Here is an 18,704-nt window from a genome sequence, read left to right on the forward strand (position 1 = left end):
TTATCTTGTACACAGAAGGAACTCACTGCAACTCACAATACCACTAGGAAGCCTGCAAACCCAGAACAGTGCCAAAAAAAATCATGAGGGAGGCATGACTGCTGATGAATCTGAACAGGAAATGCCATGGCTTTCGTCATTACCAACATGGCTCTCAGTCTTAGTGAGACATCAGTGATACAAGTGTTGCCAGATATAAACTCACTTCTACAGGTGCCACCAATTACCTAAATAGATTTTTTTTGGTCTCCAGTTTCTTGTATCAGTTATGCCTATTAATAACTCCAAGTCTGTGGCAGGTGCACGCTTGAAGACCTGGATCTCATGTCTAAGCCATACTTTTGAGAATGTTTGTATTTTATTTCTGCTATTACACTGAGTGGTAATGTCTGCATCCCAATACTGAAAGGACAAAAGTTCTAGATATAGCCAAGAGGTTTGAGTGCTGGCAGCTACTCTAATGTCTATTCTAACAGTATTTCTACTTAGGAAATGACTTCAGTTTAACTTCCTCATTTCTTATTCTGATTATTTGGGGCGCTTTCATAATTTTCTTTAAAAATAATTCAGTGATGACCACTTTGTTCGAAAATCTGTTTGCATTCCAGAGGATTTTCATGGAAGCGGAATTACTGGGTCAAATGATACAAATGTGTTTTAAAACTTTGATCAACATTCCTACAATACCCTAGCAAAGTTTCCACTGATTTTCACTCTCCACAGGGAGATATAAAATCATCAATTGTCATATTGATTGCCAATTCAGGCTAGCCACATTTTTTTAACCCTTTCCCAGTATTAACAGTCTAAAAATTAACAATTTGTTGTTTTACTTTGCATTTCCTTCTTTATTTGTGAGATTTTAACAGTTTTTCATCTGTTTGCTATTTCCACGGGTCCTTTTATAAACTGGTGATTTTATGCTCATAGACAAATTTTAGACATATTGTATTGATCTTTTTCTCTCTTTATTGACCTGTTGAAATCTAGTCATGTACCAATGACATTAAAGTTTTATTTTTTTTGCATATTTCATTTTTAAGTCACTTTATCATTTTTCTTAATTGTATAAATTTATATATACATAGTCAAATTTATCCATTTTCTTTATAATTTTTTCACTCGTTTTTATGTTAAGAAAGCCTTCCTCATTTTGTTGAGATACTTATTTGTTGATGGCTCCTTCAGCCTTTTCCTTTATTTTCTACTTTTAAATATTTAAGACATCTGGTACTAACTGTCATGAGTGGTTGTTCAGTAAAAATATAATTCTATATTTACTTTAAATAGTTATTCAGAATCATCTGTTAAATAATAATTTCTCCATGATCTTAAATAATTCAAGATCATGTGTGTTCTAATTATATGTGATAGTGTTTTACAATGCATTTATATCCGTGGACTTGGTCATCCTTTACTCAAAAATACAGTGTTGTGAAATTTTATCTTTATAAAACATGTTAATATCTAGCAGTACAAAATTTTCCTGTCCCAATAAAACAACTTAAAACATATTGCTATTTGTGCCCACCTATTCATAATTATCTTGATAAGTTTAGTATAATTTCAATCCAAAATTTCTCCACGTAAATTTTAGATACATAAAAATATTCTATATTTAACTTAGGGAACACTGCCATCTTACATCATTTGTGTCCATTCAAGAATTAAGTATTTCTCTTCCATTAAGAAACAAATAAGAAACAGACAGAAAAAAAAACCCACATTTATTCTCTTTGGTAGTAATATTGATTTCTGCATTAGGTTCTCTATGTTATTTAATTTATTCTTCAATGTTTTTATATTATTGAAGCTTCATGAATGGCTTTTTTATTTTATTTATTTATTTATTTATTTATTTTTTGAGAGACAGAAAGAGAGAGAGAGAGAAAGAGAGAGGGAGAGAGAGAGAGAGAGAGAGAGAGAGAGAGAATCCCAAGCATGCTTTGTGCTGTCAGCACAGAGCCTGATGTGGGGCTCAAACTCACAAACCATGTGATCATGACCTGAGCCCAAATTAAGAGTCAGATGCTTAACCAACTGAGCCACATAAGCACCCTATTATTCTTGATAATGCTGCTATAAACATTGGGGTGCATGCACACCTTCAAATCTGTATTTTTGTGTCCTTTGGGTAAATACCTACTAGTGCAATTGCAGGGTCATAGGGTAGTTCTATTTTTCACCTGTTGAGGAATCTCCATACTGTTTTCCAGAGAGACTGTACCACTGTGCATTCCCACCAACAGTGTATGAGGGTTCTCCTTTCTCCTAGCCAACAACTTTTGTTTCTTCTGTTGTTAATTTCAGCCATTCTGGAAGGTGTAAGGTGGTATCTCATCATGGTTTTAGTTTATATTTCCCTGATGATGAGTGATGTTGAGCATGTTTTCAGGTATCTGTTAGTCATCTGGATGTCTTCTTTAGGAAAAAAAAAAATGTTTGTTTACGGCTTCTGTACATTTCTTAACTACACTGTTTTTCAGGGGGTGTTGAGTTTGATAAGTTCTTTATATATCTTAGTTATTAACCCTTTATCAGAAATGTTATTCACAAATATATTCTCCTATTCCATAGGCTCTCTTTTAGTTTTGTTGGTTGTTTCTTCCATTGTGCAGAAGTTTTTGTCTTGTCCCAATAGTTCATTTTTTCCTTTGTTTCCCTAGCTTCCAGACACATGCCTAGAAAGAAGCTGTTTCCGCTGAGGCCAAAGAAGTTGCTGACTATGTGCTCCTCTAGGATTTCGAAGGATTTAGGTCTTTCAACCATTTTGAATTTATTTTTGTATATGGTGAAAGAAAGTGGTCCAGTTTCATTCTTCTGCATATTCTTGTCCAGTTTCCTAACACCATTTGTTGAAGAGACCGTCTTTTTTCCTTTGGATATTTTTTCCTACTTTGTTGAAAATTAGTTGACCATATAGTTGTGGGTCCATTTCTGGGTTTTCTATTCCGTTGCATTGATCTACTTGTCTGTTTTTGTGCTAGTACCATACTGTCTTGATGATTATAGCTTTGTACTATAGCTTGAAGTCCAGAAATGTGATGCCTCTGGCTTTGTTTTTCTTTTTCAGCATTGCTTTGGCTATTCAGGCTATTTTGTGAGCTATTCTAGCTCTGTAAAAAATGCTGGTGGTATTTTGATAGTGATTGCATTAAAAATGTGGATTGCTTTGGGTAGTATAGACATTTTAATAATGTTTATTCTCCCAATCCGTGAGCAGAAAATGTTTTTCCATTTCTTTGTGACCTCTTCAATTTCTTTCATAAGTTTCTTAAAGTTTTCAGAGTACAGATCTTTTACCTCTTTGGTTAGGTTTATCCTTTGGTATGTTAGTTTTTGATGCAATTGTAAATGGGATCAATTCCTTCATTCCTTTTTCTGCTGCTTCATTACTGGTGTATAGAAATACAACAGATTTCAGCACATTGATTTTATATCCTGTGACTTTGCAGAATTTGTGTATCAGTTCTAGTAATTTTTTGGTGGAGTCTTTTGGGTTTTCTAGATAGAGTATCATGTCATCTGCAAATAGTGAAAGTTTGATGTCTTCACTACAGATTTGGATGTGTTTTATTTCTTTTTGTTGTCTGATTCTGAGGCTAGGACTTCCAGTACTATGGTATATAACAATGGTGTGAGTGGACATCCCTGTCTTGTTCCTGATCTTAGGTGGGAAGCTCTCAGTTTTTCCCATTGAGGATGATATTAGTTGTGGGTCTTTTGTATATGGCCATTATGAGGTTGAGGTATGTTCCATATATACCTACTTTGTTGAGGGTTTTTATCAAGAATGGATGCTGTATTTTGTCAAATGCATTTTCTGCATCTATTGAGGATCATATGATTCTTATCATTTCATTTATTAATGTGTTGTATAACATTGATTGATTTGTAAATATTGATCCACCCCTAGGCCAAGAAATAAATCCCACTTAATTGTGGTAAGTAATTCTTTTAATGTAAAATTTGGATTCAACATTATGTTGAATATGTTTTGGATTCAACATGGTAGTATCTTGTTGAAAATAGTAGTAGGCATAATGTTTTGGATTCAACATGGTAGTATCTTGTTGACAATATTTGCATTGATGTTCTTCAGGGATACTGGCCAACCCTTTATAGACCTTTGTAGAGGGGTCTCTGTCTAGTTTTGGAACCAAAGTAATACTGGCCTTGGAAGTTTTCCTTCCATTTCTATTTATTTGGAATAATTTGAGAAGAACAGGTATTACTCTACTTTAAATGTCTGATAGAATTCACCTGGAAAGCCATCTGGCTCTGAACTCTTGTTTGCTGGGAGATTTTTGATTATTGATTCAATTTCTTTGTTGATTATGAATGTGTTCAAATTTTCCATTTCTTCATGTTTCAGTTATTGTAGTTTGTATGTTTCTCGGAATTTATCCACTTCTTTCAGATTGTCCCATTCGTTGGCACATAATTTTTCTTAATATTCTCTTAAAATTGTTTGTATTTCTGTAGTGTTGGTTGTATTCTCTCCTCTTTCCTCTTTTCCCACAGGAGCACCACTAAGCCTGCCAGGTATGACCCCACCAATGGCATGAATTTCTAAAACTTTAGACTTTGAGCTCCACTGCTTATAAAAACTTATGATAGCTTCTCTCCTTCTCCCAGTCAATGGTTGTGGGGAAAAGTTTTTCATGTGCAGTCCTCTGTGCACTGCGTTCTCTCTCTCTGTCTCTCTGTCTGTCTCTCTCTCTCCCTTCCTCCATCCCTCCTTCCCTCTCTCTCTCTCTCTGTGATCAGGGCTCCCTCCCCTTCACAGCACCTGCAATTCTTTTCTCCCCCAGGTCTAATCTCACTCAGCACCTCCTATCTACACGATGTGGCTGTTTTTCTCTATCTAGATGTGGAATTTGATCTCTCAGTCCTCAGGTCGATTTTTTGGATGCTCAGAATATTTTGATATTTATCTGGCTGTGTTTGAGGGACAAGAAAGCATAGGGTCCCTTTACTACTCCTCCATCTTAACTCCTGCTTGGTATTTCTATTTTTAGTTTTTGAAAGAACCTCTTTACTGTTTTCCACAGTGGCTGTACCAATTTACACTCCCACTAACAGCACATGGGAGGTCCTTTTTCTCTACATCCTCACAAACACTTGTTATTTCTTGTCTTTTTGATAATAGACATTCTGACAAATATAAAGTCATATCATATTGTGTTTTTGATTTGCATTTCCCTGATGATGAATGATGTTGAGCATCTTTTCACGGGTCTGTGGCCATCTTCCTTACAAGAATGTCTATTCACGTTCTCTGCCTGTTTTTAATCAGATTTTTTTGTGTTTTTTTGGTGTTGCATTGCATATGTTCTTCATATATTTTAGATATTAACCCCCTTTTGGATGTGACATTTGCCGATATCTTCTCCCATTCATTAGGCTACCTTTTTGATTTGTTGATGGCTTCCTTTGCTGTGCAAAAGCTTTTTATTTTGATGTAGTCCCAATAGTTTATTTTTGCTTTCATTCCCCTGCCTTAAAAGATATATCTTGAAAAATGTTGATATGGCTGATGTCAAAGAAATCACTGCCTATGTTAGGGTGATATTCTAAAACCAACAACTGGATGCTAGGTATGCTCACTGATACTGGAGTATAAGTGCTCCAAGGTTCTCTCAATTGACTAGGATAGAAAATATACACACACACACATATACATATATATTTCTATCTATCTACCTATCCTACCTATTTATTCCATTAAAACTCATGAATAAACACTAGTAACTCCAATTTTGATCCAACACTACTCTGTTCATTTAGGCTTTTCCTTTTGCATATTTATACTTCTCTTCACCATGAAAAACTGGTTATCATTATCCTCAAGATATTTACTAACTTTTTCAATTCTCTTGCATGTAACTAGGGTCCTAATCCTCCATGATTGCCTCCCCATGCATATGTCCATCATTCATGAGCCCTGTGACCTCTGGTGTTTGTACCCCACTTGGGTGGGCCCTGGCACAGGTTGAGTATGGCTGCTTTCCCACCACACTCCAGCTTGCCTAGTAGCTTTTTGATTCAAAATAAGGAAAAGGACCTTATTGTATTTTGTTACTGTTTTTTTGTTTGTTTGTTTGTTTGTTTGTTTGTTTTGTTTCTTACTTTGTCACTGAAGCAGACCTAGGACTTGACAAATTTTAAAGACAATGCATGAGGTGCCTGGGTGGCTTGGTTAGTTAAGTGTCTGACTCTTGATTTCAGCTCAGGTCATGATCTCATGGCTCATGAGTTTGAGCCCTGCTTTGGGCTCTGTGCTGACAGCATGGAGCCTCCTTGGGATTCTCTCTTTCCCTCTTTCTCTCTGCCCCTCCCCTGCTCATTCTCTCTCTCTCTCTCACACACTCTCTCTCTCGAAAAAAAAAAAAAAAAAAAAAGACAACGAAATCAGGACACCTGTGTGGCTCAGTCTGTTAAGCATCCGATTTTGGGTCAGGTCATGGTCTCATGGTTTGTAAGTTCAAGCCCTACAACTCACTCTGTGTGTACAGCTTGGAGCCTGGAGGCTGCTTCAGATTCTGTGTCTCCCTCTGTATCTCTCTGCCCCTTCCCACTCATGCTCTGTCTCTCTCTCTTTCTCAAAAATGAATAAACATTAAATAAATGAACACAGATCTTAAAAAAAAAAAAGACAACCCAAATCATCTCAATGTGCAAAAAATAAATGTTACCTAATAGAGCAAGCTTAAAACAATGAAAGTACCTCTGTCTTAAAATATATATAAATATATATATGCCATTTTTCTTGACTGTTAAATATATTAATTCAAAAAGTTGCCTTTATTATTTTTAAAAGTACACAGGTTTTTTTTTGTTTTGTTTTTGGTAATGTATAGAAAACATAAGTTTAGGGTAGCTTACAGTACTATTTAGGATATTTGTAAAGGTAGCTATCCTTATCTTAATAGGTAAAATATCTGTGTAAAAACTAGCACATCTGTAAATTGTCCCATGTGATATTATGTAAATGTAAGGAAAATAACTTGTAGTATACATTGCATGTATCTAAACTAGCATATGCAGTTCCAAAATGGAATGAATCTCCACTCCCAAAATCATCCTAATCAACATTAAATTCTGACCATAATGCATTAAAATTAGTATAATTGTATAATGATTCAAGATTTGAATATAGCTGATCATTTATTGGCATCTGACTTCAGGTGGCTTTCTTCTTTTCATGGAGTTTGGGTTTTTACATGGAGCCAACTCTGGGTTCTAAAATAACTTTGTCTCTATTCCCTTATTGTTTTGTCATCTTCAGGAAGGACAAATGCAGGTTAGAACAGAAAGCATGTGGATGTAAATAGTTGATTTAATTTCATGTCTAAAAGGTGGACTGCAGATACATATAGAGAACTTGGGGATAGTAATTAATTTTGAGTGGATGGGCTTGACTTAAATGAAATTTGAATCCTTCCCACAGGTGGAATATCAACTTAAAACCGCAAACAAAATAGAAGCTCTGAAAACTGAGTACAAGTTATCTTTTTGTAAGAGACATTTACATTTGTAAGGAAAATCTCCATTTTTATGGGTGTCTCCTTTGATGTACCAGGAAGAGGGGGGTGATTCTAAATCTCTAGAAACTCTTATTACTAGAGAAGGCATGACTTAGATCTGCACAGCAATCTTAACTCTGGTTTACTGTGCTTTTCCTGGTAACCTTCCACAACTGGCTCCCCACTGACAACACCTTTTGTCATAAGCCGAGGATGGCATTCAATGTGATGGCTTTGGGCATTTTGGGGAGTTACTCAGTATTATTGGGTCTCTTGCATGTATACAGAAGGTATACATGTTGTTAAACATTTGTTTTTCTCTTGCTAATTTGTTTCATTCAATATGATTCTTAGATTAACTAGAAGCACTTTGAAAGGTAAATAAAAATTTCTACTCCCCAATAAAGTACTATTCACAAATATTTTAGCCCAAAACTTTCACTTCTTCCTATATTACATCACCTTTCTGATGGCTAATGTAGATACTGATGTCCTAATAGTCAGAACCTGGCCTTTTAATAGCCAATCAAGAGGCTATATTGTCTAAAAAATTAAGCTGAGGAGTAGGAAAAATAGCACACTTCAGCATAGAAACTCCAAATGAGAATTCCAGTTAATCATCAAGATTCTCAATAACCAACAGAATTAACCCTAGATCAAATCCAACTGAAGAAGATTTAAAATTCTTTATTAGATTGCTTTAAAAATGTAAAGAGCTCCAGGCTAAGTTCAATTGGAATGCAGTAGCAAATATTTTACATGAATTTTTGTAGGCAATGTTAAGTTACTGAAAAAATAATCAATGCAACATAATGCTAATTAAAGAAAGGAAAGAAGAAAGATGGAAGGGAAAGGAGAATAAAGTAAGTACAGTAGTCCCCTTCTTAATTTGCAGGAGATACATTCCAAGACCCCTAGTGGATGCCTGAAATCATGGATAGTACCAAACCTTACATGCATTATGTTTTTTCTTACACATACATACATATATACATACACACTTATGATAAAGTTTAATTTATAAATTAGGCACAGGAAGAGATTAAAACAATAGCTAATAATAAAATAGAACAACTATAACAATATACTATAATAAAAGTTATGAGAATGTGGTCTCTCTCTCTCTCCCTCATAATAAATTATTCTCTTATACTCATCCTTTTTGTGATAATATGAGATGATAAAATACCTATGTGATGACATGAAGTGAGGTGAATTACACATGCATTGTGATGTAGTGTTAGGCTACTATTGACCTTCTGACTATGTGTCAGAAGGAGGATCATCTGTTTCCAAACCACAGTTGACTGTGGGTAAATAAAACTATGGGAAAAAAAAAAAAAACTTGGGATAAAAGGGAAACACTGTAATGAAAGAAGGGAAAAAAGATAGATTATGAGATATAAAAAGGACACTTGCTTGGAGTTCTGGGTAATACATTTAGATCAGAATTAGAATGTTTAATAGGATTTAAAATACTTCTAAGAATTTAAATCTTAGAAACAATAAGTTCTAGACTAATATTCATGAAAAAAAAAGTTTGTGTTTCTAATATTTGAATTTTTAATTATTAAATTAAAAGGGAATCTATGGACATTACAGTTGGAAGTCAATATAGATATTCTAAAATTAATGAGGTACAAGAAATTGGGCTTTTTAAGTGTGTCGATTCGAAAAAGGAAAAAAAAAGGCCAAACATGGTCTTAAAAGGAAGTCCCACCTTCATATTTTTCCCATAATTATATTGGTTTAATTAAGGTAATTATGCAATAAATTTCCTTACAAGTAATAGATTCTCAGAATCAATGTATATGACTTGAGTCACAGTGGTGAGAAAAATGTCTGACGTTGTATTTAATATTACAGTGAAATTTAAATATTAACTTAGAAATACATTTCAAAAACCAATTAAAAAAACATATCCTCAATGTTATTATATGCAGATGAGGCCATTTCTAAAACACCAGTAATCAAATTAGAATAGCATGAAAAGAAAGCAAAAGATACAACATGGGAATTACCATTCTTGTATGGATAGCTGGCTCAAGAATAATGTAATAAAAATTTGAAAATATGATTAATGTAGTAAGGGATGGTGAATGGGATATTTAAAAATAAGTCTCACATTTTAAAAATCCTGTCATGTTAGGGTATCCTTTGTATTTACATATACATGGAGATTCTTAATGTTATAGTTAAAAAAATTTGCACTCTGGGGGCCACTATTCCCAGCACTCAAGGACATCTGTTTTCTAGAAGTACATAGGTTATTTTATTTTATTTTATTTTATTTTATTTTATTTTATTTTTCTATTATAAGGCTCTAGTACCTACTCCACAGAACTTTAGACAAAATTTGTCGCTGTGTTATATAGGAAAATGAGCAGGCAGGCAGTAGCAAATTCCTCTCATTAATTGCTTAGATCCCTAGCATAGTAGATCTTGGTTTTTCACAAATATCTGAATCATCTGCAGAACGCAGCGTATTTGCAAATTTTGGCTGTATTCCCAGGGATTCTGGTTCAATTGTTCTGGGAATGGTTCACAGGAATCTATATTTTGACTAGTATAATAAACCAAAATGTTGACTTTATTGTAGGTTAAGTGAGGATCACACAAAGAGAAACGTTGTAAATGCAAGTGCCTTCATCTGTGGCATGATCAGATAAAACATGCCATAGGTGGATAACCTTTCTAGAAGAAAAATACATTATTAATAGGAAATGTGTCAAAGTGCTCTGTTTATTTTATTAACGTTAATAGTGATGTTTTCTTTCTTAATCTTTTGTCTCAGAATCTGTAAAGAAAGTGGTGTGGAAACCAAAATATCTGCCTTTAGATATGAGTCCCACCATTCATTAAGTATCTCAAATGTATGTTCATATTTGAATGTTCATTGCTTCCACAGATGCAACATTTAATATCACTAATCACAAGTCAACCCAGAGATCATTACTGATTTGTATATTTGCTGATGCAAAACTTTCACCTGTATATCTCATGAGGAAGGTGTGTAGAGATGTCATTTAGCTGAATATTGAGTTTAGTGAACCATGCAGCATATTTATTTCAACACTGGATATTTTATGTGTAATGACCCTCATGAACTGATAAAAACTTAAGAGAAAAATGTGGGAGATGTTAAATAGTCACTAATATGGTACTGATACATAGAAAAGGAATTGAGAAAACAAAACCTAAGAAACATAAAGTATAAATACTTAAAAATTTATAAAGTTGAGATTTTTGAAATCTAGAGTGGTTTTTATGTCTCAACATTTTCTTTTCAGCCTCGATACCTGAAAATGGACAGTTTTGGAAGAGAGGAGAATTTCTTTCAACAAAACTAAGCTAGGTAAGCAGTTTTGAAGGGCCTAAGATATTACCATGAAATGTGAGGTTTTTGTCAATCTACCTATCGTCTATCTTATGCCCAGGGATATCATTGCAGTATCTTAGGAGTATTTGGGGGGGAGCGTGTAACACTTTAGGAGTATTTGGGGGTACAACACTATCTAAAATTAAATGAAATTACGAATGAATATTTCCCCAGATGTTCTTAAGGTATACAATTCTTCTAAATTAGTGGTTCTCAAAGTGTGGTCCTTATACCAGCATCATCATTATTATCTGAGAATACGTTAGAAATGCATATTAGCCCCTGTCCCCAGAACTACTTAATCAGAAATTCTGGGGAGTTTCACCAATCTAAAATTTAGCAAACCCTCCAAGTGTTGCTGAAGCATGCTGAATTTTCTCCTTAAATATTCTTAATAAATGTAACTAAGAATTTAAAAGTGATGTTGGTTTAAGAAGCCTTTTAGAATCCTAAATAAGTAAAGCCAAAGACTGAATGCTAAGGAAAAGGACAACTGAGGAAAATGGATGGGAGGGATCTAAAATAAAAGCTGAAAGAGCCTATCACAAGGGTAACAGGCAATACATGGAAGCAGCTGTTAGATTCTGGGTAGTACCCCCAGGGCAAAAGTGAGCCTTCTGACAAATACTGGAGCAGCAGCAGCAACATGGTTATCATAACACCATCATCACCATCATCACCATCATCACCATCATCACCATCACCAGTCACCATTATTATCATCTTAATGGATGAAAGAAAACACAGGGCCCAGACACAGGGCTAGGCACTTACATAGATCATCTAATTTAATCCTTACAATAGGCTTAGGCAGACTTAAAATTTGAATTTTATCTCTATTTTATACATGACAAAACTGAGCCTTAGAGAAACAAAGTAGTTTATCACCAAAATTATTTAAGTAGAAAGAAAGAAAACTGAGATACGAAGCAGGAAGTATGACTTCAAGGCCCACATTCTTGACTGCTATTCTTTACTGATATCTCATAGCAACTTAGAGCTAAAGGTGGCCTCACCATTAAGCAAGGAAAAAGAATGCAGTATTTATTTATTGGGTAGTTAAATTGGATTCACAGAAACTATGGAGAGTGAGCATGGCAGAATTTGAAAAATTCGAAAGACTCTTACATTTTGAAGGAAGGTGCGATGGGGTTGGAGGGAAGAAGAGTGGCAGCTATACCTAGAAACAGATTCTTTGATGTGATGAACACATAGGGTTGAGGCACAGAGTAGGAAGCAGAGGAAACAGTACGAACAAGCAGCACGGGAGATGGAACCACTGATATAATCACCACATTTAATGCCCTAAGGGTAAGTGGATCAGCCATCTGGTGCAAGATATAAAATGGCAAAGTCCATATAGTTTGTCAGAAAAATCCCCCTTCACGACTCAGTCTCAGGGAGGAGAAGATCCATTCTTCATATTTCTTATAAGTATAGGCTTTGTTGCTCCTTATTTTTTCCACAGCAATGTGATTTAAAAAAGTACAATAATATCTTAAATCACATAGATACGGGTTTGAAACCCTGTCCTAAGAGAACAGGCAGCCTTGGGCAGACTCCTTATTGTCTCTGAAGTTTAAGCTTTTGCACATTTTTAATAAAGTTATTAACATCTAATTAATAATAATTTTATTAGAATCAAATGGGACAAAGAACTACAGCTTTCAGAAAGAATTGCACCAAAATGTGTACCTTTGGCATGCAGATTATTGGAATTGAAAATAATCCAGACCTAAAGACTTGGGAAGAAATGTTGACCTTCTCCCTAATTGCTTAAAAAAAAATTAGGTGGAGGATCTGCTCCAGCAAGAGAGCTATCACCATAAATAACTACCGTATAATATGAACTAGGTGTGGTCAATAAGGAGGAATCTTGTAAGCACTGTTGATCAACGACCTCTGTATGTCCCATTGTTTCTGAATGGCCCAGTAATATTTGCTACCAAACATTGACTCTTTTTCATTTTCCTGTGAATTGCTTTCCTTCCATTTTCTTCTCAGTCCAGCAGCCCATTCTCTTTAGTTCTGGGATATATATATATATATATATATATATATATATATACTCATTTTACCTGGCTGTCTTTGTACTCTCATGTTTATGTGGATTTCCCATACATATGAAATTAAATTTTATTTTTTCTGTTAATCTATTTCATGTCAATTTAATTCTTAGACCATTAGAAGAATGGTAAAGGGTAGACAAAAATTTCTCCTACACAACAGAATAAAAGTACATGGCACTTAGTAGATTCTTTTCCATCACTTAATATTAAGATAATTTAAGTTAATTTCACTTATGCTGCACCTCTAACCCTCTCAGGATTAGCACATTTAGTTCATAACTAAAATGTATGCAGATAAGTAAGAAAAAAATGGGGGGGGGGGAGGACATGGGGCATTTGGTGCTAACAGCTGATTTAAACATAAATCTATTAGTTCTTAAAGCTATCAAAAAAATTCCCTTCCACTAGAAAGTGCTTCAGATTTGATTCCTGGCCTGCTTGGCTCCAACTTACTCCCTGAATTCTCTATGTGACCTGGAGCAAGTAACTTAAATTTAAGGAAATTCTGTTTCCTCACCTAGAATCCAAGGAATATGATACTCAAATTGCCCAATTTTACTTAGTATAATACACATACACATTTTCCAGTTGTGGTGTCTAGGGCTTTCCAATGACATTAAAGGCTATAAAGGTATTAAAATTGTGTAGGAATCTCATAATGTAATATGGAGCTGGCCATAAAACTAGGTATCTAGGCTTCCTCTGCCATTGCATATGGTAGAACTATTTTTATTTTGAGGCAGGTGTGTGTGTGTGCGTGAGAGAAAGAGTCAGAAAGACAGAGACAGAGAGACACAGAGAGAGAATATATGTGTGCTTGTGGTTTTGAGGGAGCTGGTAAATTAACCCATTTACGTATTTACACATCTCTGGTTATGTTTACACGTTTAAATGGGCTGCCTGAGATCCAAGCCCTGATGTACCATGTTATGGAGCTCCAGCACTCTGTATCAAACCACGAGGAAAACATTCTATGCTTTGACTATGATAGGAAATTTGCAAGTCCGTAGACATGTTTTTTACAAGCAATAAAATGAAGCTGTCAGCCATCGCAAATGGACCAAGATAGAGGTCACATGACTAAACCACCTCTGGACCAGGCAGTCTCTGATGTATTTTACTCCAGTTTCAATCTATTAATCAGAGGAGTTGGGAGAGCAATAATTTAAACGCTGCAATAATCAATTCCATAACACATTAATAGAAGCTACAGTCAAACTTTCCCACACCACTGACTGCACTGGAATCCTGACAGGAGCCCTAGGGCCATGCCTAATTTGCATTAAATTTACATAAAATTGTAAATCAAGAATACATGAACACAGCCCTAATATTTGTTAGTGCTTAGATCTTTTCTGATAGATGGATTGGAACTGCTAGTGGTTTGACTTCGCTTGCAATAAAACTGTGCAGCTGATCAGCTTTGTTCTCATTCTGCAATTATGAGAAAGGGACCCATGAGAGCTATAGTTTGGGGGCATGTGTATGCCACTTACGGTTTTTGTCCTATAAAACCATGACTCAGATGTGCCCTTAGGAACCCCAGTCTAGAAGCAGATTGTCCCCAATAACTTTGCAAATCCTTGTCATTAGATTTGCTCACAAATAACTTACCATTAAATGGAGATATAAATTACAAAGAAAGCTGGCCAGCTGAGAGGATATCAGGCCCCTGAAAATTTTTATTTCCAAATTATACTTACTATCACAAGAACAGATAATTAGTAATATTCTTTATGCTGAAGATAAAAACCAAGCCTTCAGCAAGAGTCATCCAGTACCTAAAAGTTGATGAAGTGGACTTCACATGGTTCTAAGCATTGTCTGTGTTCTTGTTACTTAGTTCCAAATTATTTCAACAGCCATAGCCTTTGCTATGTGCTTTTATACTCAGGGCTAGAAGAAAATATTCTTACCAAGAGTACTGGCTCACAGTGGCAAGATTCCTCTTTCTCCTTAGTCCTTTCATTTTAAGTCTATCCTTTTAGAGAAAAAATAGATACTTAAACACAAAATTGCATGTGAAAGGTTTTTTCAGAAAGGGTTTTGCAAATATTTTATACATCATGTTAATTTTTTTCTCTCACCTCTCCCTTACCACCTACCTATCCCACCTTTTCTTACCTTGCACGATCAAGTAAACTTGGGAGGTCTTGGGCTCATGCTGTGTCTGAACCGAGCAAGTATAGGAGCCCTCATCATAGACATCCACCTTCTGGATTCGGAGGCTGTATTCCAGAGAATGGCGTTTCTCCAGCTCAACCCGAGGGTCCAGAGACCATTTGTCATGCCCAGCAAAAATGATGCCAGAACGGTTCAACCAGGCCACCTTTGAGTTCTTGTCTTCTACAACGCACCTGGTAGAGCAGAATAACAACATTAGAAACTTAGCCATACCTGCATCTGCATTCATTCTCCACAATAAGACCAATGAAGAACAATAATTATATACAGGATGAATTATTGCCATGCCATTTCTTAGAGTCCTATGTATTGTCACTATTTATCCTAAGATCTATCTACCATTCAGTGGATGGATGTAATTATATTAGACTCAGTTTAGCCATAAACAATCAGTATGAAAAATGCAGGCAAATAAATTCAGATAGGTATTGACTTCCCACTGGATTTTCTTCTTCTTGTCTAGGAGAAGGTCATTCACGCAAAACTCCATCTGTTTTAGTAACTGAGAATTTGACAAGTGATAATGTGGCACATTTCCTGAGTTTTGAATTGTATGAATTCTTTCATAAGTATTTCCTAAATTTCCACAAGAGTGTGATGGTAGATTTAAATCATGCCCCACTGCTATAGAAATTAGACTAGATTTCAGAATTTGCTTTGGATTCTTACAGGTTTGGAATGCCCTCTCCCAGGAGTGAGAAGTGTGTGAACAGGTCCAAAGGTAAGAAGAAAGGTATTGTGTCAGGGAAATCAAAGCTAGCATCTTCTTGCCTACGTCTGGTTCCAGCTGCTGAGGGCAGCAGGTTGTCTGCTGGCAAAACAGCTTGCTACCAGCATTTCCGACACATCAGAATGAGTTCAATATTTTATGGGAGATGAATAAACCAGTTCCATGGTTCCTATTCTATGAAAGATGAAGGGGAAAAAAATGTTTATTTTAATAAATACTTATTTTTAAAAGCCTAACAAGGGGTGCCTGGGTGGCGCAGTCGGTTAAGCGTCCGACTTCAGCCAGGTCACGATCTTGCGGTCCGTGAGTTCGAGCCCCGCGTCAGGCTCTGGGCTGATGGCTCAGAGCCTGGAGCCTGTTTCCGATTCTGTGTCTCCCTCTCTCTCTGCCCCTCCCCCGTTCATGCTCTGTCTCTCTCTGTCCCAAAAATAAATAAAAAAACGTTGAAAAAAAAATTTAAAAAAATAAATAAATAAATAAAAGCCTAACAGGATCTCTTTCTGAAACTTTCGAGAAAGAGGCAAAGAATCTGGAGAATCAATGGATTCTCCATTGAGAAGGGGTAAATGCTTCATGGGGAGGGGCACCTGGGTGGCTCAGTTGGTTGGGCGTCTGATTTCACCCCAGGTCATGATCTCGTGGCTTGTGAGTTCGAGCCCCAAGTCGGGCTCTGTGCTGACAGCTCAGAGCCTGAAGCCCACTTCGGATTCTGTGTCTCCCTCTCTCTGACCCTTCCCCAGCTCACACTCTGTCTTTGTCTCTCTCTTCCTCTCTCTCAAAAATAAATAAACATTAAAAAAAATTTTAAAAAATGCTTCATGGGGAATATAGTTTTCCCCTTCAATTTCAGCAAGAATCAGGAAATGGAAAAATTGAGCAACAATCTTCTCTCTGTATCCCTTTGGCAAGATTTATGTCTGCCCCACAGGGAGATTGTCCCAGACCCTGTTCACAACTGTAGAGCCATCTGCTCAGCACTCTGAGGCATGAGGGATAGAGAAGAAGCCAGGAGCATGACAGCAGAACAATTAAAATACCATGTTCTGTATTTTCCGAACTGAGCCCAATCCAGGTTTTCTCTTAGGTCAAAAAAGCCAGTTGTAGAGATTCTGTACCTATGCATAGATAGGAAATTAATGCCTTATCTACATGCTGTCTACAGTACCTATACAGAGGCCAACCCATCTTGCTTAAAAGCAGAAATGCTGAATAAAATACCTCACCTATCATTCAAAAGACCCCCTTATCCCATAATTTTTAAGTGAACTTAATATTTTATTTAACACGAGAATTTTATTTAATGACTTGAATTCCATGATATGCAGGTGTCTCTTTTCTTCTACATTTATTTATTTTCATAAACATAAGTAGATGATATCATCATTTGGTATCTCTGTTACCCAATATGGGTCTCTGCCATGAAGATATTGTTGGGATTAATTATATGTGCTTGATAATTTAGAATTTCTCCATGGTGGAGTACAAAGCTAACTTCATGGATGCTTGATGCTTCTTTCCAGACCTGATTGTACTTTTCCTGTTCTACTATTTTGTGTCATCATTTCTCTGTCCTTCATGGTATTTGTGGCACTTCTTAAATGAGAATCATTTATGAGTTAATAGGCTGCTTTGCTGCATTTCTATATCATCAATGAAGTTATTGATATGGATTTACTGTGTTCTTCTTTCCTACTGAGAAGAATGGAAATTGACCTCTGTAAATGCATTTTAAACCTTTATCATGTACCTCCTTGCACTTTTCTCATCTAGGCAGCTCAACACACCAGGAAACAGATATGCTACATCATAGGGAGGTACTCTGAATAATGTCTAGCCCCAAATATGGCCCTAATATGTTCAATTTGGAAAAAAAAGACGATACAACATATTTTACATAGATATGGCCTACAAATCAATTAAAGATAGATATTTTGCCCTATTCATTTAGGTGCTTCCAAAAATTTATGTTATGTAATCTTAGATGTTGATAAATGCCTCTTGTTAAAGTGACAGCATCACACGCAATGCTGTGTGGGAGGAGGACAGACGATTACCTCTTTTACACTTCCCTCTCCCAAACCCTACGGCATCCACAAATGAATTGGACAAATTTCCTTATGAGCACAAGGTAGAGTTTCTAAGTCAGGTGTTTAGGGTCCTCTGGACATTTTAGCAATTTTTATCCATGGGAAAGTTAAAATTATCACATAGATCATTATTCCAAACTATTCTCTGACAATGTTCAGATCTATCTTACCTAAAGAAGTAATTGACTATTTCAGCAAAATTGCCAGACCCATAAAAGTGCATCTACCAAAACAATACATTATATGAAAATTTGCTATGACAATCTATATAACGTCTTATTTTTACATTGTTTCTTCTTACATTTGTTTTTAAAATTTACCTTTTACTTACAAATAAACACACATATATGTATATATACACACATATATACACTCACACTTTTTACTAACTTAGTATGGTTACCCAAGATACTAATGTACATCTTGGCTATGTAGTATTTGTTTTTAATTTTTATTTTATGTAAGCTCCACACCCAATGGGGAGCTTGAACTCACAACCCTGAGGTCAAGCAAGAGTCATATGCTCCATTCCCTGAGCCAGTCAGGTTTCCCAACAATGTAGTATTTTTAAAAGGTAAACGACTCCTCCAGATATTTAAGGTTTTTTTTTTTTTTAATGTAGCCAGTGGTTTCAAAGTAAATATATTGACTCTCTAAAGTAGAAAATAATCTTTTTACAACATTACAAAACTTTCATACTGAAAAACGGCAAACATAATAGTTTCA

At 35.6% G+C, this 18,704-nt stretch overlaps 1 protein-coding gene across 4 annotated transcripts in view; it reads right to left on the minus strand.

The window, feature by feature from the left end:
• The window catches only part of LOC122229870 (limbic system associated membrane protein), a 651,082-nt gene that overhangs the window by 288,555 nt on the left and 343,823 nt on the right, over window positions 1-18,704 (minus strand). For all 4 annotated transcript variants that reach the window (XM_042955415.1, XM_042955414.1, XM_042955416.1 and 1 more), the window contains exon 2: window positions 15,102-15,334. In XM_042955415.1, coding sequence (XP_042811349.1) covers window positions 15,102-15,334 — 233 coding nt within the window. The remainder of the gene's footprint in view (window positions 1-15,101; window positions 15,335-18,704) is intronic.

This window comes from Panthera leo, chromosome C2 (genome assembly GCF_018350215.1).
Source record: "Panthera leo isolate Ple1 chromosome C2, P.leo_Ple1_pat1.1, whole genome shotgun sequence".
NCBI lineage: Eukaryota > Metazoa > Chordata > Mammalia > Carnivora > Felidae > Panthera > Panthera leo.